Source organism: Ranitomeya imitator, chromosome 1 (assembly GCF_032444005.1).
Source record: "Ranitomeya imitator isolate aRanImi1 chromosome 1, aRanImi1.pri, whole genome shotgun sequence".
NCBI classification, from domain to species: Eukaryota; Metazoa; Chordata; class Amphibia; order Anura; family Dendrobatidae; genus Ranitomeya; species Ranitomeya imitator.
Window position 1 is genome coordinate 668,455,013 of NC_091282.1, and position 23,150 is coordinate 668,478,162.

The following is a 23,150-nucleotide window of genomic DNA, read 5'->3' on the forward strand; positions in this document are numbered from 1 at the left end:
AATGTGATCATTCATGTAAATGTTTTAACACAGGGACCAATGGTCTGCACATAAACAAATGGCAGTGTGCACTACTTTGATCCATATTCCAGATCAGTCCATGGGTGCACAAAAAATGGATCACATGTGGGTTATCAACCATATGTCATGCATTTTTCACAGATCCATTACAATTATTAGCATAGGACGCTTTTAAAAAAAAAAAAAGCCATATGGAAGTAAAAAACAGGCATACAGACAAAATAAGGATGTAGCATGGACAATTTTGCATATCCCTAATGCAAACTCTAACAAGTGCTTTCTCTATTCTAGGGCAGCTGTCTCCAGAAGGGATGGTTTGGTTTCTCTGTGGCTCCGAGAACAGTATTGTGTCAATGGACAAGTTACTTGTGAATCAGGACATGAACCAACCTCTTACTCACTACTTTATCAACTCCTCTCATAACACATACCTCACAGGTAGCTCATTGACATATTATATATTACCCATAATTAATAATTATTTTAAGAAATCAACTTATCTATTGGACAATGTGACTTTGCAGCCCAGTCGTGAATGGAGTGGAGAAGAACATGCCTCCACTCAATTCATTGTCTATGGGGCTTGCCTATTTCCATTAGTCAAGCAGACAATAAATTGGGCAGAGGCCCCATTATATTCATGACATGGCTGCAGAGCATTATTCCTGGGGTTCCAGAGCCCCATCCTTGGAATAACTGGGTGCCCAACGGCTGATCAGTAAGTTATCCCCTATCCTAAGGTCCAACAATCTGGGTGACCATGATGAGATTGAGAGGAAGTAATAAGCGATAATGATAACTGCAGGTCATTAATGGATCATGGCGCATAAGAAAGGTATAGACGAGGTAAAGAATAGCAGTCACCAATTTTTTTTTTTACAAACTTAACAGCTGGTCAGTTTTCTGGGGTCTCATCCCCTGAAATGTACCGTCAGACCCTGCTCTCTGGTTGCCGATGTGTGGAGCTAGACTGCTGGAAGGGCAAGCCACCCGAGGAAGAACCCATCATCACTCATGGATTTACAATGACGACAGAAATCCTTTTCAAGGTGAAAATTATGTTGCTAAAGAAAAAAATGTAAAGTATGATGTTAAATAGAAGTATGGCTTAAGCGGAAGGGTATGACATTCTGAAGAATCATATATAAAGAAAAAAAGGCAGCATCCATACCAGGTGATGATAATCCAAAAATAAGTCCTTTATTCCGCCATAGTGAAAAATACAACGTTTCGGCCTGGTTGGCCTTTGTCAAGTATACACACTGTCAAAAGTAGCCATCTTAAATAGTGTGGAACCCACATGAGCTCCAATCACCATCAAGAGGCGGTCTTTATTAAATATACATTTAACGTGCTTAAATCTCAAATAATATATATATATATCTATCAAATAGCAGCTAAACAACACCGTCACTATCCATATCATATAGAAATATATACAAGAATAGCATATAATTCAAGATCGCATATAAAAACAAACATCACATAGGTGTATGGTCCAATGGTTGCATTTGTTGTCCGGTTGTCATATCGACATTTCCACCAATCGTATAATGTCCATGGGTCAGTCCCCCTTCTCATCCAATCCCTATGTGTTAGGAGAAAAGGCGCACAAAATAAACCCCCCAATCAGAGCAGAGAGTACAAGGATGCATGTGAATGCCATAGGACGCCGGCGCACGCGCACGGCACACCATGAGGCCGGTCACCTGACCGCCCCACAGTGATTACCAAATGCGCACGCGCCGGAAATCCCCGACGTCATAGAGCGGAGGAGCGCACGCGCAAGGCGCACCAAGGGAACGACCAACAGGCCGCCCCCCAGCAATCCAAGCGCGCACGCGCCAGACGCCCCAGAGTCAGCGTCTACATCAGACCGCCAGACCCGGCAGCGAATCGCGCGGACGGACCAGGCGCCACAGCCCATTGCTATGGCAACCAGCACGTCCACACGCCGCACCAGGCCAGCGCTCCAAGACAGACGCTTAGCGTGGCCAACTCCATGGCAACCATCCCTCACAAGCAACCGCAATGAAGCAGGCAGGGAGCGCAGGGAGAGAAAAATGCAAAAACATAGCACCATATAAACCATACGCTAAAGATAGCAAATAAGGCAACTCCATCCACTCTCTGACTGCCAAATCGCGACCCTATGTGCAGAAAAAAGAAAAAGACAAAAACAAATTACTATAAAAACAGAAATACAAAAATAGCACAATATTAAAACACACACGGAGTAGAGTACGCACACTATACCGAAAAAGGGAGGGGAATCCTATATATCTGAACAAGACTACCAGACTACCTGTAGCACATAGATATTGTAACATAATTATGTAGTGCAGATCTGTAGATTATAGTCCAGATTAAGCCCCTTGGGCTGCAGTGTTCCCAAAACTGAAATCCACCTTAATTCCTTTTGCTTCAGTATAAGATTCCTATCGCCCCCTCTCCTCAGTGTCGGGACCCCATCAATTACTCTAAAACGCAACTGATTGACAGAATGTCTGCACTCACTAAAATGTTTAGGTATTGGCAGGTCAGTTAGATTAGTACGTATCGTGCTCTTATGTTTGCTTATTCGTTGTCTCACTTCCATTGTCGTCTCACCGACATACATAAGTCCACATGGACAGACTATCAAATACACAACGAACTTAGATGAACACGTATATCGTTCTTTAATTATAAATTTTTTACCAGTATGCGGGTGACAAAAACTGTCACCCCTAAGCATATTCCCGCAGCACGCACAATTGAGACAAGGGAAGCTGCCCATCCGAGGGGGGCACAAAGTCCTCTGGATGGCAACTCTCCCAGCCCCAATATCTGATTTAACCAATAAATCTTTAAGATTACGTCCTCGTCTATAAGAGAGAATAGGGCGTGAGCAAAAATCTGGAATCTGAGGTAAACCCCTATGCAAAATCCCCCAATGTTTATTAAGGATATTAGCAATGCCATTGCTGGCCGGGCAATAAGTGGACACAAATGGTACCCGTTTCTGTTTGTCCCCCTTCTGACGTTGTAAATCCTCCTCAGTCAATCTCACCGCCCTATCTCTATGACCCATAACTTTCACTTGTGGGTACCCCCTTCGAATAAATTTGTCACACATTTCATCCAACCTCTTATCACAAATCTGTGTATCAGTGACTATTCTTCGTACCCGAAGAAGTTGACTCCACGGTAGTGAATCCATCATACGTCTGGGATGATAACTATCATAGGATAGAAGACTGTTCCTATCAGTTGTTTTAATAAACAGGTCAGCACCGCCGGAGTGTGCACGGTTGGTCCTCACACTGCTGGAGTTCATCCTCAGGAGGAATTTTTTCCTCTTTGGGGATGATTACTACCAGCAGTTGAGGGGTACCGCCATGGGGTCCAATGTGGCCCCCACGTATGCTAACATCTACATGGCGGTACTCGAGGACCAACACGTGTATAGTTCCAGCTTCTGGCGGCACGTCCGGGCCTGGTGGCGCTATATTGACGATATTTTTTGTGTTTGGGAGGGTACCCATGAGGACCTCCTTGGTTTTCTGACAGAATTGAATCATATACACCCGGAATTGAAATTTACGATGACATGTTCAATGGAGAGGGTACAGTTTTTGGATACTATGGTCTATAAACAGAATGACAAACTTTGTACTGACCTGTTTATTAAAACAACTGATAGGAACAGTCTTCTATCCTATGATAGTTATCATCCCAGACGTATGATGGATTCACTACCGTGGAGTCAACTTCTTCGGGTACGAAGAATAGTCACTGATACACAGATTTGTGATAAGAGGTTGGATGAAATGTGTGACAAATTTATTCGAAGGGGGTACCCACAAGTGAAAGTTATGGGTCATAGAGATAGGGCGGTGAGATTGACTGAGGAGGATTTACAACGTCAGAAGGGGGACAAACAGAAACGGGTACCATTTGTGTCCACTTATTGCCCGGCCAGCAATGGCATTGCTAATATCCTTAATAAGCATTGGGGGATTTTGCATAGGGGTTTACCTCAGATTCCAGATTTTTGCTCACGCCCAATTCTCTCTTATAGACGAGGACGTAATCTTAAAGATTTATTGGTTAAATCAGATATTGGGGCTGGGAGAGTTGCCATCCAGAGGACTTTGTGCCCCCCTCGGATGGGCAGCTTCCCTTGTCTCAATTGTGCGTGCTGCGGGAATATGCTTAGGGGTGACAGTTTTTGTCACCCGCATACTGGTAAAAAATTTATAATTAAAGAACGATATACGTGTTCATCTAAGTTCGTTGTGTATTTGATAGTCTGTCCATGTGGACTTATGTATGTCGGTGAGACGACAATGGAAGTGAGACAACGAATAAGCAAACATAAAAGCACGATACGTACTAATCTAACTGACCTGCCAATACCTAAACATTTTAGTGAGTGCAGACATTCTGTCAATCAGTTGCGTTTTAGAGTAATTGATGGGGTCCCGACACTGAGGAGAGGGGGCGATAGGAATCTTATACTGAAGCAAAAGGAATTAAGGTGGATTTCAGTTTTGGGAACACTGCAGCCCAAGGGGCTTAATCTGGACTATAATCTACAGATCTGCACTACATAATTATGTTACAATATCTATGTGCTACAGGTAGTCTGGTAGTCTTGTTCAGATATATAGGATTCCCCTCCCTTTTTCGGTATAGTGTGCGTACTCTACTCCGTGTGTGTTTTAATATTGTGCTATTTTTGTATTTCTGTTTTTATAGTAATTTGTTTTTGTCTTTTTCTTTTTTCTGCACATAGGGTCGCGATTTGGCAGTCAGAGAGTGGATGGAGTTGCCTTATTTGCTATCTTTAGCGTATGGTTTATATGGTGCTATGTTTTTGCATTTTTCTCTCCCTGCGCTCCCTGCCTGCTTCATTGCGGTTGCTTGTGAGGGATGGTTGCCATGGAGTTGGCCACGCTAAGCGTCTGTCTTGGAGCGCTGGCCTGGTGCGGCGTGTGGACGTGCTGGTTGCCATAGCAATGGGCTGTGGCGCCTGGTCCGTCCGCGCGATTCGCTGCCGGGTCTGGCGGTCTGATGTAGACGCTGACTCTGGGGCGTCTGGCGCGTGCGCGCTTGGATTGCTGGGGGGCGGCCTGTTGGTCGTTCCCTTGGTGCGCCTTGCGCGTGCGCTCCTCCGCTCTATGACGTCGGGGATTTCCGGCGCGTGCGCATTTGGTAATCACTGTGGGGCGGTCAGGTGACCGGCCTCATGGTGTGCCGTGCGCGTGCGCCGGCGTCCTATGGCATTCACATGCATCCTTGTACTCTCTGCTCTGATTGGGGGGTTTATTTTGTGCGCCTTTTCTCCTAACACATAGGGATTGGATGAGAAGGGGGACTGACCCATGGACATTATACGATTGGTGGAAATGTCGATATGACAACCGGACAACAAATGCAACCATTGGACCATACACCTATGTGATGTTTGTTTTTATATGCGATCTTGAATTATATGCTATTCTTGTATATATTTCTATATGATATGGATAGTGACGGTGTTGTTTAGCTGCTATTTGATAGATATATATATATTATTTGAGATTTAAGCACGTTAAATGTATATTTAATAAAGACCGCCTCTTGATGGTGATTGGAGCTCATGTGGGTTCCACACTATTTAAGATGGCTACTTTTGACAGTGTGTATACTTGACAAAGGCCAACCAGGCCGAAACGTTGTATTTTTCACTATGGCGGAATAAAGGACTTATTTTTGGATTATCATCACCTGGTATGGATGCTGCCTTTTTTTCTTTATATACGTTTTTGTCCGATTGGATCCTTGGATTTTGGAGCGTGCATCCTTTGTCTGAGTGCTGATGGTTGACCTTGTTATTCTGAAGAATCATATCTTGACTTGAGACAAAAAATGGATGAGTCTTTTGTGAAAACACCATCTGTACAATATACTATTGCCGACTACTATGTTCCCGTTTTCAGGACGTCATTGAAGCTATTGCAGAATCGGCCTTCAAAACTTCTCCTTATCCAGTAGTCTTGTCATTTGAAAACCATGTGGACTCGTGAGTATTTCTCTCTACTGTGATGCCAGACACATCATTACTTGCAAGAAGTAAAGGGTTTTTTCACAGCTACTAAATGGATGACCTGTCAGTAGGGTAGAAAATGAAAAGTCCAGATAACCCACCATGAATCACCTGGTCTGTGTGCAGCAATGGAAAGAAAGCAGGAAATTCAGCTCCCGTGATCCCACAAGAACAGAAAAAATGCAACGCATTTCGGATCATTTATGATCCCTTTTCATGGTATTTTTAATGTCATGAAGAAAGCTCATAAGTGATCTGAAATGCATTGCGTTTTTTGCACTCGTGTTTTGTTCTATTTTCATGGAATATTCAATACTGGATGGCGGGAGCTGGATTTCCTTCTTTCTTTTCATAAGGATACACTAAGAGCAGTGGACAAGTCACTTTTATATTGCCTACAGTATATACTAGAATTTACATTTATATTTGAGCTGCTCTCTTGCAGTGCCAAGCAACAGGCAAAAATGGCCGAATACTGCAGAACAATATTTGGAGACATGCTACTGACTGATGTTCTGGAAAAGTTTCCAGTAAGTACAAATCTGATCTGATTAACTGTGCTCCATTCAACATATGGTCTACTTAAATCATTTATGTTTGACACAAATTTGGGGCCTAATTTATAAATGTGGCCCAATGGGTCTAACCCTTGTTTTATGAGTATCTTTGGATCCCTCTGAATGTAAATTGAAAACTTTTACTGAGTGGACAGTCTTTACCTGAAAAAGATGTGCATACTATTGTAATAGAAAAAGAAGAAAATGGTGGCACTCACCGCTTATGAATAAAAGTCCAAAGTTTTATTCACATTATTAAAACTGTTGGCATGAGAGAGAGTGGACCATGAGATAGAACGTGAATGTCCGTCACATGTACCAGTCTCTCCCATACCAACAGATTTAATAATGTGAATTAAACTTTGGACTTTTATAGAGAAAGCGGTGAGTGCCACCATTTTCTACTGTTTGTGTTGCATATGAATTAACTTTGGATAAGCACATGGCTACTGCTGTTTTGCGATAACATATATATATACAGTTAGGTCCATATATATTTGGACAGAGACACGATTTTTCTAATTTTGGTTATAGACATTACCACAATGAATTTTAAACAAAACAATTCAGATGCAGTTGAAGTTCAGACTTTCAGCTTTCATTTGAGAGTATCCACATTAAAATTGGATGAAGGGTTTAGGAGTTTCAGCTCCTTAACATGTGCCATCCTGTTTTTAAAGGGACCAAAAGTAATTGGACAGATTCAATAATTTTAAATAAAATGTTCATTTTTAGTAGTTGGTTGAAAACCCTTTGTTGGCAATGGCTGCCTGAAGTCTTGAACTCATGGACATCACCAGACGCTGTGTTTCCTCCTTTTTGATGCTCTGCCAGGCCTTCACTGCGGTGGTTTTCAGTTGCTGTTTGTTTGTGGGCCTTTCTGTCTGAAGTTTAGTCTTTAACAAGTGAAATGCATGCTCAATTGGGTTGAGATCAGGTGACTGACTTGGCCATTCAAGATTATTCCACTTCTTTGTTTTATTAAACTCCTGAGTTGCTTTGGCTTTATGTTTTGGGTCATTGTCCATCTGTAGTATGAAACGATGACCAATCCATTTTGCTGCATTTGGCTGGATCTGAGCACTCAGTATGTCGCTGAATACCTCAGAATTCATTCGGCTGCTTCTGTCCTGTGTCACATCATCAATAAACACTAGTGACCCAGTGCCACTGGCAGCCATGCATGCCCATGCCAACACACTGCCTCTGCCATGTTTTACAGATGATGTGGTATGCTTTGGATCATGAGCTGTACCACGCCTTCACCATACTTTTCTCTTTCCATCATTCTGGTAGAGGTTGATCTTGGTTTCATCTGTCCAAAGAATGTTCTTCCAGGACTGTGCTGGCTTTTTTAGATGTTTTTAGCCAAGTCCAGTCTAGCCTTTTTATTCTTGATGCTTATGAGTGGCTTGCACTGTGCAGTGAACCCTCTGTATTTACTTTCATGCAGTCTTCTCTTTATGGTAGATTTGGATATTGATACGTCTACCTCCTGGAGAGTGTTGGTCACTTTGTTGGCTGTTGTGAAGGGGTTTCTCTTCACCATGGAGATTATTCTGCGATCATCCACCACTGTTGTCTTCCGTGGGCGCCCAGGTCTTTTTGCATTGATGAGTTCACCAGTGCTTTCTTTCTTTCTATGGATGTACCAAACTGTAGATTTTGCAACTCCTAATATTGTAGCAATTTCTCGGATGGGTTTTTTTCTGTTTTTGCAGCTTAAGGATGGCTTGTTTCACCAGCATGGAGAGCTCATTTGACCACATGTTTACTTCACAGCAAAACCTTCCAAATGCAAGCACCACACCTCAAATCAACTCCAGGCCTTTTATCTGCTTAATTGAGAATTACATAATGAAGGTATTGCCCACACCTGTCCATGAAATAGCCTTAGAGTCAATTGTCCAATTACTTTTGGTCCCTTTAAGAACAGGGTGGCACATTTTAAGGAGCTGAAACTCCTAAACCCTTCATCCAATTTTAATGTCGATACCCTCAAATGAAACCTGAAAGTCTGAATTTCAACTGCATCTGAATTGTTTGGTTTAAAATTCATTGTGATAATGTCTATAACCAAAATTAGAAAAATGTTGTCTCTGTCCAAATATATATGGACCTAACTGTATATATATATATATATATATATATATATATATATATATATATAACCACTTTTTCCATAGTGCCATTTTTTCCTTCTTTGTTGCTTCTGCATGATATTGTAAAGTGACCGAGGTCAGTACCCATTGACGAGCTACGGCTCCATAGCACCCTGATACTTTACAGGAAAACCATACCCCAGTCCCAGTGTGCTGTCAGTTGTGTGGTGATTCAAACTCACTTGTAGGCTGCAGGCCTTTGCTGTCTCCAGGCCTCCACCTTCAGGAGCCACATGGGACACCCAGTTAATTTCAACAAACAGAAGTTTACTGGACAGTTAAAGTTCATCAGATTAAAACATACAGTACTGGGCACAACACTTCTTGCCCCTTATTTCCTTAGCACAACACATCTCCAGTCCCACCATCCATTCCTACTGGACTATCCTTATGCCCACTGGCTCTGTCAGTACATGCTGACCCAAGCAGCCCACTACAGTTAAACTTGACTTTGTTACTGTACTTCCCTATCTGAGTCACTACCAGAAAGTGCATGCTTTTCACTAGCACTACCACCTTCCTACTGTGGGCTCATCCCAAACATTAATACTATCTATACTACACTATCAACATAATACATTACCAACATGTCCTAAAACACTGTTATACGCTATGCATGTTATGCTAACAATAATAGTATAGGGCACAACACTTCTTGTTCCTTATTTCCTAAGCACAGCACATCGTCAGCCCTAGCATCCGTTCCTCCTGGACTATCCCTATGCTCACTGGCTCCGTCAGCCCCAGGATTTTCCTGTCCAGTCCGAAAGTGCACCCGGGATCCGTTAATTTCCCTTCACACAGTTCCATGTCTCTCTTGCCCTGTGTGCCAGAGGAAACAAGGTGCCCTTTAGCCCTATATCAGGTCTTGAGCTCCTGATTTTGCCTGAATGTCTGCACAGGATTCTAGTATAGCCATCCACTACCTTGAACGACAGGTACAAACTGGCCCAAGCAGCCAATACACTTGAACTTGACCTTGTTACTGTACTTCCCTATCTGAGTCACTACCAGGGACTGCATGCTTTTTACTAGCACTACCCCTTCCCACTGTGGGTTTGTCCCAAACATTAACTGTATCTTATTTTATATCTTCAGCTACTATCCTTATACTGTAAACTATCAACATTATACATTACCAACATATCCTATACACTATATATATTGTACTAACAATACTTATCACATTACACATTAGATGCATAGAAACGCATGGCACTATTCACATTACACAATATTGATGTGATTGTTGTCTTCAGGGATAGGTACACAGTAGCACAGACCATCACTCTTTTATTCCTTCCCTCTTGAACATAGTTGTCCTCGACAATCCTGGAACCTGGAAGGTACCAATTCACATCAAACCTATAAAACATAAAAAAGTGCTCTGCTTTCAGGAGTATATAGCATCCATTGCATCCAGAGATGCACACTGGAATAAAGCTCAATAGAGCTCAAGTTCCTTAGGTCTGTAGGCCAGCATAATAACAACTGCCCAACAGTCGATGGGCGTATACCAAGTCCTCTTCCTATACAATACTTTAAACTTGTTGGTCCTCTCGGTTAGAGTCACAGAACTGATGGTCAATCTGAGTGCATAGGCACAGTCCAGTTTCTTCAATCCGGTAGTGACATTGGGTCATCCTGTTTACTCCACATGACCCCGGTACAACTTATTTGGGACAGCGACACAGAGTGTTAAAGTTCTTGCAATCAGAGGCACATTGGCCAACACATCAACATCTCCAGCAATCTAGTAGCACAGTCCATAAAGTTCTAGCCTGGCTCAAATCTTCGGGTAGGCTGCTTCCTCCCCTCCCCCTTTTGTGAACAACAGTCCCTTTAATTGCATTGTCCCTCCCTTTGTGGTAGACTCACATGGTCAGAGTTCATAGGGGCGATGTGCACAGTCTATAGCAGTGATGGCGAACCTATGGCACGCGTGCCACAGTGGGCACACAGAGCCCTCTCTGTGGGCACGCACTCCACTACCTTCAGATGTTCAAATGTATTTGTGTCTTTTAGATGCTAATACATTTAAACCAGGGGTGGAGAACCTTTTCATGCGACCCACGGGCAGGTCCCCGGAGTCCGCAATGCTCGGGCGGCAGTCGTATCCTGCCAGTTGCCGGCCCCTTAACCTCCAAGTGCACGGTAAGCAGCGTTAATTACTGAACGCTGCCTGCACATGAATGATGACATCATTGAGTTGGGTGGGGTTAGCACCCAATGCGGTCCCGTCCTCCTGTCCCAGAAGAGGAGCTGCTGCCAGAGAGTCCAGAGCAATCTCTGTGCCAGCAGCTCTGTTCCTGTGTGCTGGTGGTTTCTGTGCCCGTAGCTCTGTGCCTTTCTGCTGGTGATCTGTGCCCCTCAGCTATGTGACCACTGTGATCACTGTGCCCTCAGCTATGTGCCCCAATATGATTTCTGTGTTCCCCCAACTATATGCCCCCCTGTGATCTCTGTGTTCCCCAGCTATGTCCCCCTGCATTCTGTGCCCCAGCTATATGCCCCCCAGCTATGTGCCCCCATGTGATCTCTGCGGTCTCAGCTATGCGCCACCCCATGATCTCTGTGACCCATAGCTATATGTCCACCTGTGATCCCTGTGCCCCCTGTGATCTCTGATCCCCCTGTGATCTCTCTGCACCCCCAGCTATATGCCCCCCTGTGATCTCTGTGCCCCCCAGCTATATGCACCCCTGTGATCTCTGTGGCTCCTAGCTGTGTGCTCCCCTGTGATCCCTGTGCCCCCTGCTATGTACCCCCTGTGATATTCATGCTCCCATGTGATCTCTGTGCCTCCTGTGATCTCTGTCCCCTCCAGCTATGAGCCCCCCAGCTATGTGCCCCCCTGTGATCTTCATGCCACCCCCGGTGATCTCTGTGTTTCCCTGGTGATCTATGTGCCTCCCCGGCAATGCTGTCAGCCCCAGGTCCAATATGCAAAATTGCTGCCGGGGCTGAAGAGGAGTAAAGACAGTGTGGGCATACATTGGAAGGAACTCCAGCAGGAGCTGGACATTAAATGTATTACATTTAGTTTTGAGAGAGGTGGGGATGGGGGGCTGCTTTATTCAGAGGGAGTGTGTATCTCTGTGTGTGTTTGTATATATTTTGCAGAGCGGCAGTCTGTGTGTGTAAATATTTTGCAGAGAGGTAGTGTGTGTGTGTGTATATGTATACATATTTTGCAGAGGGGCAGTGTGTGTGAGTATATACTTTGAAGAGAGGTTGTGTGTGTGTGTGTGTGTGTGTAAGGGGGAGTATTTTGCAGGTCTTCTGTAATGTGATGTTAAATTTCCGTATTGGCACTTTCTGATAAATAAGTGAGTTGTGGCTTGCCGTTTCAGCACTCGGTCTCTAAAAGATTTGCCATCACTGGTCTTTAGGGACAACAAGGGTTTTGGATTCTTTGACTGTCTACAGTCTCTCAATCCAGCAGGGAGATACACAAATGTGCGTAAGACAAACAGGGAGGGGGAAACACAAAAATTTCAGCCATCCTGGCCAACAGCGGGGGTCCAGGTCAATACCGGACCTCCTGCTCACAGTTCTTTCCTTCTTAATGTGCAATGAGCACCACTGAAATCGGTCACAGCTGACCTGTTCTCCATGACCACAATTTAGATCACACAACCGTCATCAGACCCAATTGTCCTTGGCGTCTGATTTTCCCATGTACGCTGTTAAATGGGACTCTTGGCAGCCATAAACTGCCACCGCAGCACCTGTTGCGTCTGATAGGCCTGAGGCCTTGGTGCTGCCCTTGGAAGAAGGATGGCTGGATATTGTCTCACCGCTGCTCCTGTGGAAAAGCACTACTGTTTCCAACAGTGTAGGACTTGGAGGTGTATGAGCCCTGGCTGCTGATAGCTCATGCTGGGGTTCATCGGCCGCACTACCTGAGGATCCTTCTACAGAATCAGAGTCACCGCCACTGCATACCACCCCCGTGGCCCATCTTCTTTGATGAAGCGCACGCAGTCCCACGCTTTAGGAGTGGACCCGTGACACAGGGATCCGTCATTAACATAAACACGGTGGCCAGTCCTGGCCTCATTGATGAACCCAAAACTCTGCTGGGGACTGAAGTGTTGAATGTAACCGTGGGTAATCCAGTAACCGACCTCAGTGCCTTTGGGGCACTCCAGTTGGCCGTGCACCTATTTTTCCTTCTTTTCTTCCCCTCGATTACTTTGGCTAACTATCAACTTCTTGGAGTCTGGGGCTGGAGTCTTCTCCACATACATCTGTGGCAGAAGAGTAGGGGTTGCTTCCCGGGCAGTTCCTCTTTAAGGGGCCGAGGTGTAGTCACTGGCAGAGCTGCCACTAATGCTTTTAGCCGCTCAGCCATACCGCAGGACCTCGGCCATACAAACTCAGCCGCCTCCGCCTTTGTCGGTTCCGGTTTCTGGGCCTTCACTGACACCTTGGCTGGGGCCTCCATGGAGCCTCTGCTCTTAGTCCTCCCGACTCTTCCTCTTATCACATTACACACTAGATGCATAGAAAGGCATTACAATATTGACACAATTGGTGTCTTCAGGGGTAGGAACACAGCAGCACAGTCCACCAGTTTTACATCATAGAAGTAGCAAATGTGGCTGCTAAGGGGACCTTGGATACAGTAGATCTAGTCAAGTTTGGCTGATTATCTTATTTTAATTAAACTTGGTCCCTTTTACACAGGCCCTACGATGCTAAGCATATATTGAACCAACCCAGATTATGCACCAAGTTAGAGGTGTCTTGTTGTTAACAAGTACCATAAGAATGGACTGTAGGATGGGGATGTATATAGTGGAGCTGACGGGAATGATGTACTATTGGAAAGGGCTGTATATAGATGGACTAAGGGAGTGATATACTGTACTTCAAGAGGGGGCTGTACATAGATTGGATTGAAAGGCGTTATGTACTGCCAGATGGGGCTGCATATAGAGATGCTGAGAGGAGTGATATACTGTAGGATGGGGTTGCATATAGAGAGGATGAAGGGACTGATTTACTGCAAGAGGGGGTTGTATGTAAAGGGGGCTGAAAGTACTTATCTACTGCAGTTTGGAGCTGAATGTGGGGAGCCTGATAAAGGGTGATGCACTGCAGTATGGGGCTGTATATTGAGGGTCTGAGAGGAATGATGTACTGCAGTTTGGAACTCTATATAGAGGGGTTGAGAGAAGTTATGTTATGTTTGGAGCTGCACATAGAGGGTCTGAAGGAAGTGATGTACTGCAGGATATAGAGGGGCTGAGAGGAGTGATGGTCACATCTGCTACCCATTTTACTTTGCTTCCCCTCTCATAAACAGTCATACTCACAGAGAAAGAGATAAGCTGCAGATGCAACCTTTCCTCCCCCTTCACTTTCTTCAGTTTACTATGTTACAGCTGAAAGAGTATTTTAGTATTTTAAGGTTTTAAACACTATGGCGATTTCTGAAGAATCTTCAGGGAGGGAAAGGAGTGCTATGTGAGTTTGGAATGTGAAGATGTCCATGGTCGGACTGGCCCATCAGAGAACTGGAAGATTCTCCGGTGGGCCCAGGCACTGACACCTGCTGGCATACAGGGCCAGCAGCTGCCTAGGGCCCCGCTGCTCCAGGGGCCCCCAGCCAGTGGTGTGTCACTAATAGCGGCACACCATGCATCTGCTATGGGGACTGTGAGTCAGGGGGCCCACCCGATGCCAGCAGAGCACCAGTGGGAGGCAGGAGGCAGAAGTCTGTCCCCACTGCTAAAGAGAAATGAATATTCACTCTTCCCCATGCCCCCAGGGGTGTGGAGAGGGGTCAATATTCATTTCACTGTAATAGCTGTCAGTGTTAGCTACAGGCTGTGGCTAACATACTGCATGTAAAAAGCTGGTTCGGCTGCACCGGAGGTGGAGGGCAGGCCCTGAAGGCGGCAAACACTGAGGGAAATCTGGCCTGTCTATCCGGCCCTGAGGCTCTGGGGGGACCCCTGGCCAGATTGCCCTCATGCGAGGTGGGCAGGAAGCGATGTCTGCAGCTCCACTGCCTACAGGACAAAATGGCAGTGGAGCTGCAGATATACATTCTGCTTCCTGTCCGGCGTTTCCTGTCTGATAAAGCAGCGTGGCTGGATGACCTCATCATTCAGTGCGTGGCTCTGCCGAAGATCAAGCTGCCGTCAACGAAGATGCTGCTGGGGTACGGGCAGAGAGGTGAGTGGTGCTGTGTGTGTGTGTGTGGAGGTGAGTAGTGCTGTGTGTGTGTGTCTGCGGGGGAACGTGCAGAGAGGTGGGTGTGTGTGTCTCCAGGGGGAACGTTCAGAGAGGTGTGTGTGTAGATGGTGGAGAGGGCAATGATGTGGGTGATGGAAAGGACGAGGGGGTGGTGGGGGAGATGGCAATGATGGAGGTGGTGGAAAGTGCAATGATGGGGTGGTGGGGGAGAAAGGCAATGATGGAGGAGATTGAGAGGGAAATTATGGGAGTGGTGGGGGAGAAAGCATTGATGGGGTGGTGAGGGAGAAGGCAATAATAATAATTTTATTTATATAGCGCCAACATATTCTGCAGCGCTTTACAAATTATAGAGGGGATTTGTACAGACAATAGACATTACAGCATAACAGAAATCACAGTTCAAAATAGATACCAAGAGGAATGAGGGCCCTGCTCGCAAGCTTACAAACTATGAGGAAAAGGGGGAGACACGAGAGGTGGATGGTAACAATTGCTTTTGTTGTTTGGACCAGCCATAGTGTAAGGATCGGGTGTTCACGTAAAGCTGCATGAACCAGTTAACTGCCTAAGTATCTAGCAGTACAGACACAGATGCTATTAACTGTATAAAGTGTATGAGAACATGTTGCGAGGAACCTGATTATGGTTTAAGTTTTTTGTTTTTTTTTAATGGGCCACACAGGGATAGTTAGGTTAATGCTTTGATGCGGTAGGCCAATCTGAACAAATTAGTTTTTAGGGCACACTTAAAACTGTGGGGATTGGGGATTAATCGTATTAACCTGGGTAGTGCATTCCAAAGAATCGGCGCAGCACGTGTAATGTCTTGGAGACAGGAGTGGGAGGTTCTGATTATTGAGGATGCTAACCTGAGGTCATTAGCGGAGCGGAGGGCACGCGTAGGGTGGTAGACTGAGACCAGAGAGGAGATGTAAGGTGGTGCTGAGCGATGGACTGCTTTGTGGACTGGCACAAGGTAGAGGCATCGGTGTAACGGTTGGTGAGGAAGATGAGCCTGGCAACAGCATTCAGAACAGATTGGAGCGGGGAGAGTTTGGTAAGAGGGAGGCCGATTAGTAGAGTTACAATAGTCCAGATGAGAAAGAATAAGTGAAACAGTAAGATTTTTTGAGATGCAGATAAGAGCGAGCCAGTGATCGGATGTGGGGGGTGAATGAAAGCTCGGAATCAAGTATGACCCCAAGGCAGCGGGCATGTTGCTTTGGAGTAATGGTGGAATCGCACACGGAGATGGCAATGTCAGGCAAAGGTAGGTTAGTAGAGGGAGACAACACGTGGAGTTGTTTTTGACAGGTTCAATTTCAGATAGAGGGAGGACATGATGTTAGAGACAGCGGTAAGGCTAGGTTCACATTGCGTTAGTGGGTGTCCGCTAACGGAATCCGTTACATGGCGAAATTGGTGCAATTAACGCTATGTAACGGATCCGTTAGCGCACCCATTGACTGCAATGTGCTAACGGATCGCTAACGCTTCGCTAACGTATGCCTTTTTCGGCATGCGTCAGCGATGTGCCGTTATTTTCGGACGGACCTCGAACGCTGCTTGCAGCATTCAGGGTCCATTCTTCGCTAGCGCAGATCGGGCATCTGCACTAGCGGGATTCCCAAACACAATCCCTTTTTGGACATTGCGTTAGCGCAATCCGTTAGCGTATCCGCTAAATGGATTGCACTAACGCAATGTGAACCTAGCCTAAGACAATCACTGGTGTTTTCTAAAAAGGTCGGCGTGATATCAGGAGAAGAAGTGTACAATTGGGTGTCGTCAGCATAGAGATGGTACTGGAAACCAAATCTACTGATTGTCCAATAGGGGCAGTATACAAAGAGAAGAGGAGGGGGCCTAGGACTGATCCTTGAGGAACCCCTACAGTAAGGGGAAGGTGAGAGGAGGAGGAACCAGCAAAAGATACAGTGAAGGAGCTGTCAGAGCGATAGGAGGAGAACCAGGAGAGAATGGTGTCCTTGAGGCCGATGGAGCGGAGCATAGTGAGAAGGAGCTGATGATCCACAGTGTCGAATGCTGCGTAGAGATCCAAGAGAATTAGCATGGAGTAGTGACCATTAGATTTAGCTGTTAGTAGGTCATTAGAGACTTTAGTGAGGGCAATGATGGTGGTGGTGAAAAGGACGATGGGGGTGGTGGGGCAGGAGGAAATTATGGGGCTGGTGGAATGGGCAATGATGTGGGTAGTGGGGGAGAAAACAATCAGAGGTGGTGACAAGGGTAATGATGGGGTGGTGAGGGAGAAGGCAATGATAGAGGTGGTGGGGAAGAAGGCAATGATGGAGGATATGGAGAGGGCAATGATGGGAGTGGTGGGGAGAAGACAATGATGGAGGTGGTGACAAGGACAATGATGGGGTAGTGGGGGAGAAGGCAATGATGGAGGTGGTGATGAGGACAATGATGGAGGTGGTGGAGAGGGATATGAGGGGGCCACATTATATTCTATGAGGGGGCTACATTATACTATATGAGGGCTGCATTATATTCCACGAGGGGGCTGCATTATATTCTATGAGGGGCCTACCCCAACCCCTGCTACAAAATTAAGATGTGCACTACCTTATACTATACCCTGATATTAGAGTGTTTTACCACACAATCGGTGATTTTGTATTTATTTCTATGTAGCTACATAGTGGGCCCCAAAAATGATTTTCTCTGGTGACCTAAGGTGCTCCAGTCCAACGCTGAAGATGCCACTTTCCAGTAAAAGATATAGAACCAAGTTTTTAGTTTTTGCATGCACTAATACCATATATGTGAAAAAAATATTAGTGAAAAAAATAGCAATTAGATTTCTATATGCATTGATTTTTGTGTTTTCTTTAGCTGAAACCTGGATGTCCAATACCAAGCCCCAGTGATATGCAAGGCAAAATCCTGATAAAAAATAAGAAGAACCAGGCCTTTTCATCTGCTGAGAAGAAAACCCAAGCCAATGACCAAACTGGTACAGAAGCAGGAAATTCTCAGATGTGTAAAAATGTAGTCATTGATTTCGCACACAGCACTACACAATCATATTATCATATTTTTGTAGCACACGGCTCTTTTTCTGCATATACAGTACATATAAAAAAAAATCACGATTATCAGTAAAGTATATGAATATATTTCTTAGATAATCAAGCTGAAGAGGATGCAGAGAAAGAAGGAGAAAGTGAGGAGGTTGTCGAAACTGTGGATGAAGAACAGATGAAGCAGATGCAGTCAGATGAGGTACGATTTAGGCTGGTTTCACGAGTCCTACATTCATGGTCCTCGTATGGATTGTGATCTCTGGCCCGGCTGCCGATCGCCTGATCCGAACTCAACAGCTTCATAGGCAAATATATCTGCTGGTGCACTTAACCTATTAAAATATTTTTCAAACTTGCGAGAAAACCAGAGATCCTAAGAGTATACCCTCAAGAATGTTCACCATGAAAATGTTGTCTCTGGTCAAATTTTACCTCCAAAACAGTGGGCAAGGGCACAGTCCTAACCATTACGCCACCATGCTCCAAATCCAAAGTGCAGGACATAAGATAGGACTTTTCACCCTGGCCTAGGAGACATTCTCAAGATATCATTAATTGGGATGTAATTTTGAGACCTCAGATTAAATTTCGGTTCACACCCACTGACTCTTTACAATTCAATAAAACACCCTGGAGGAACTAAAACATGGCTACTTAGTCACCCACCAGGGCAATGGGGATACTCGGTACTGCGTCTGGTCGCTCTTAAAGGGGATGTCACGTTGGCTGTGACCCGGTCTGTGGCCCTGGGCACTCAATAAAAGGGGAAAGGTCTTTAAAGGGATATTTAGTAATAAAGTTTATTCGTGATGCCACCTATGGTTCTCGGTCAGTGGGACCGACACTGCTTAAAAGGGTCCTCTGGGGTGATGTTGTAACAGCAAGATGGTGACCCTTCCCACAGGTGAAGCGGGGTCCCCAGGGCTCCCAAGGTGTATGGCAAGGATGGTGGGTTGCCGATAAATAAGTGGAGGACACAGAGTTGTAAAGTCTTTACCTGGTTTACTGGTAGAAGCAGTCCACAGTCCAGGATACCAGGCACGGATGGTGATGTGGTCCGTCCAGCTTGGAGGCAAAGGTGATCCCTCTCCCAGGTGAGGTCCGTAAGCTTTCCTACTCGCGCTAGTATGCGAGGTCCCTGCTGCCTATAGCTTGCTGGCAAAGTCCTCTCACTCCTGTCTTAGAACAGGTACCCGTATGATGGGCAGCTTGAGCCATTTTACAGGGTCTCTATCACGACCCGGGCTCTTCAGGTGCTCCTTCACCTCCAGGCGAGGTGTGGGCAAATCACATACAGTTGTAAGCCCTCCGGTTCTGCTATGTGTCCTACAGTACAACAAAGCCTCGGGCTCCCGGTGCCCGGTTCCTGCGCTTCGGCTCTGAGGGTGCCCGGTCACAGTTCCCCTCTGAGCCCATTGCTTTCTCCACTGTGCTCCTTTCTTCAATTGCTCCACTACATTCAACAACCCCTCGGGTTCTCGTCCTTCCCTGGAGCTGCAGTTTAGTCCTGGCTGCACGGCTCAGTAGTCTGCTCTCTGCTCCAGACTTCCTCCTCTCTCCACTCTCTCTCAGACTGAACTAACTCCTCCAGACCAGAATCCTTAAAGCTGATGGAAGCTCCCCTGAATCCAGTTCCTGAGCTCCCCCTTCTGGCCTGGATTCAGAATGTGTTGTATATAGGTGCTTACCTGGTAAAGAGAATCCTCCTTGCCTCCAAGCATGATATCACCCTCCCCGAAAGGAAGGCAACGTCACTGTAACAACCGGTTATCTGGGGTGTTACACTACCATCTCACCACTTTTGCTATTGCAAAACCAGTCTGACTTGGACTTATTCCATGGCTGAAACATCTCTCCCTCATCTTCTCCATGTTCTCATAATCTGACTTGTTTGGCTATTTATTTTCCAAAGTTTGGGAACATTCCTAAAGTCTTATAACAGGGTGTCTACTGTAGCTCATTTCTCTTTTTTAACACAAGGAGGTATGGATTTAAAGGGAATCTCTCACATTGAAGATGGTGTCTCATTGTTCATCAGAAATGTCCAGTGGGTGGTCCTAAGTGATTGACAGTTTTTTCACTATGTACACTTACACAGGGGAGCCTGGTAATCACTGATTGGCACCGCCCACTGGACTCCTAAGCACGAAATGATCAGGGATTTCAAAGACTAAATTAAAAGTTATTCTGAATCTTTTCACACAAACTATATATCAATCTTTTCAGCTTCTCCAGCTGTCCGTAGACCAGACACCACGTTCAGTATGACAGGTTACCTCTCAGAGTACCAACTCCTTAGGTAAAGCTATTGTCAGTTCTAGCAGTCGTTAGGGGACGTAGGCCTAGCAAGTTTGGCATCATTCATGGTGGGAAAGTTCTCATTGTACTCGTTACGTTTCCATAAGGGTCCAGTAGACGTGGTCAAAAGAGAAGATCTTTGTCTATCTGTTATGTCAGCATACTCCAAATAGATATGGCATGGCAAATTAGACTAAAGTCGTAGCACCATCATCATTCCGAGCAATTTTGACAGCGTTTTGTTTAGAATAGAATACTTTTTAACATCTCTGTGCTTTATAGTGCTGTTTGCTTGATTTCAGCAATGTGTCACTTATGATTCTGTGCGCTGTTGTTTTAACACAATCAGTACTTTATCAGCAGGAGATTATCACTGACAGATTAGGTGTCCTCATGCCTCCTAGTCCAACCCCGCCCTCCGCACTGATTGGCAGCTTTCCGTCAATATACAGTTGTACTCAGAAAACTGCTAATAAGGGGTGTGGGCGTTGTCAGCTTTCTGGGCTCTGCTACAGCTACAGCAGAGAAAACTCTGATTGTATTACAACAGCTGCACCCAGAAAACTAAGTGACACATCGCTAGAATCAGAGTCTCTGCCACTACATTATGCTGCTCTCAGATGAGCTAAACAGTAAGAACATGTGCAGTGCTTACAAGCTCTTTTCTATTAAGCTTGGTAACACTGTTTTGAAACTGGCCAGGATTGCAGGAATTCGATGTTACCCTTTAATCCTAATCCTGACTAGCATTATTGCAGAGTGTACAAACTGTACTGCAGTGATGGTCGGTCTCCTAGGCAACGAACTGTAAACAGAAGAAAAGAAAAGCGTTAATGTCTGAAAAAAGGCTGGAAATTTTTATAAGCAGTAAATTGCAAACGTGCTCATTTTTACAAGCTTTATTCAGCAATATACATCTGTGCCGATGGGAATTGCCTTTTAACATAGTCTTAGATCAGTAAACCTGGTAAAATTAAAATATCAACTTTTACTACTTCTCATTTGTACAGGGTACTGCTGGTCAAGAGGCCATGTCTTACGAAGAGATGTCAAGTTTAGTCAACTACGTCCAGCCTGTTAAATTTGAGTCATTCGAAATCTCTGCACGTAAGAATTTTTTTTTAAACCTAACTAGTCAAAAATAAAAAAAACTTGAGGTTAATTAAATTTCAATGATAAATCTAATTTCACCAGGATAAATTAACATCTACATGGCATGTGCCAAAAAATGTACCAAAAAGTTTCTCTCATTTTTTATCTGCAGAAAAGAATCAAAGCTACGTAATTTCTTCATTCGTGGAGACTAAAGCGTATGATCTAATGACCAAGTTCCCAGTGCAGTTTGTTGAGTATCCTTCAATCCGCTCCACTTCTGAGCCCAATGGTGTAATGTGCACAGAAGTAAGGCAATAATGCTTAATGGTGTGCAGTAAATATATTTAAAGGGAATCTGTCACCTAATTTTGGCCCTATAAACTGCGGTCACCGCCATTGGGGGCTTATATACAGCATTCTGTAATGCTGTAGATAAGCCCCCCCGCCCCTCCGATGTAATCTGAAAGATAAGAAAAACAAGTTAGATTATACTCACCCAGGGGCGGTCTGACCTTTCCCGGCTCCTGCGCACTGCAGTACTTTGCTCTGCCCTCAACAGGACAGATAAAGTACGCCTGCGCCGGAGCCGCGACAGGAAGCAAAGAAGAGGACGTCATCGTATGAAGATAGGAGGCGCCGGACCTGGATTGTGACGACCATCGGACCAGACCGAACCGGGACCGCCCCTGGGTGAGTATAATCTAACTTGTTTTTCTTATCTTTCAGGTTACATCGGGGGCTTATCTACAGCATTACAGAACGAAGATAAGCCCCTGATGCCGGTGGCCACAGTTTATAGCGGCAAAATGAGGTGACAGATTCCCTTTAAAGGCTTATTCTGGTTACAAGATCATATCATCTATCCACAGGATAGCAAATTCTACTAAATCTGTGGGGGTCCAACTGCTGAGACCTCCAAGTTTTAGCCAGAAAAGGGAACTTTTATCCTCCATCTGAATGGAGTGGCAGTGCGCTTGCTTGACCGCTGCTCAATCCAATCTCTTTAGGACTGTTGAGGGTGCCTAGCACTGCACTCCGCTATCTCCAGCAGTCCCATAGAGAATTAATGGAATGGTGGTTGAGCATTTGCACCTCTGCTCCATTCTTACAGAGCGTAGAAGTTATCACCTATCTTGTGGATAGATGATAACTTCTTGCAACTGGAAAACCCCTGTAAAGCAGAGTTCTGACATTTTTAGCCTATAGTAATCTAGAGGCTTTTGCATTAATTCATGTGCTCTTTTGGGGGTTATTTGGGGTCTTTTTGTCAGTTTGACTCTATATTCCCCTCTGACATGGTTCTTCTAATGTCATTTCCACTTTTCCAGTCTTGCCTCTGGCTGTGCAGAGATGGAGTCTCATTGATGCACTTGCTCTAATCTGAGTCCTATCTATGGGCAGAGATCGGTAACATAGAACTGCAGTACACTACAGAGTAGCAATGTATCCTATGTATCCTACATGATGCAGCTTCAGCCTCCTGTTTGTGATAGGATTCTCCATGTCAGCTCTTACACTGGAAGTGGAGGCAGGCTGAGGCTGCATCTTATAGAAGTACAAGCACTCTCAGTATATACAATTAATGCACATTTACACATGCAGATTCATGCCCATCAAACGCTGATCAATAACATAAAAAGTTGATCGCTGTTCTGTAATGGCTCTCTCACGCGCTCAC

The 23,150-nt window shown here is 45.1% G+C and overlaps 1 protein-coding gene across 2 annotated transcripts in view; it reads left to right on the forward strand.

Annotated features, from left to right (window-relative positions):
- PLCB2 (phospholipase C beta 2) overlaps window positions 1–23,150 on the forward strand; it is a 228,970-nt gene that overhangs the window by 170,602 nt on the left and 35,218 nt on the right. For both annotated transcript variants that reach the window (XM_069729547.1, XM_069729554.1), the window contains exons 10-17: window positions 313–459; window positions 913–1,070; window positions 5,988–6,070; window positions 6,540–6,624; window positions 17,889–18,009; window positions 18,181–18,278; window positions 21,388–21,484; window positions 21,642–21,726. In XM_069729547.1, the coding sequence (XP_069585648.1) occupies window positions 313–459; window positions 913–1,070; window positions 5,988–6,070; window positions 6,540–6,624; window positions 17,889–18,009; window positions 18,181–18,278; window positions 21,388–21,484; window positions 21,642–21,726 (874 nt within the window). The remainder of the gene's footprint in view (window positions 1–312; window positions 460–912; window positions 1,071–5,987; window positions 6,071–6,539; window positions 6,625–17,888; window positions 18,010–18,180; window positions 18,279–21,387; window positions 21,485–21,641; window positions 21,727–23,150) is intronic.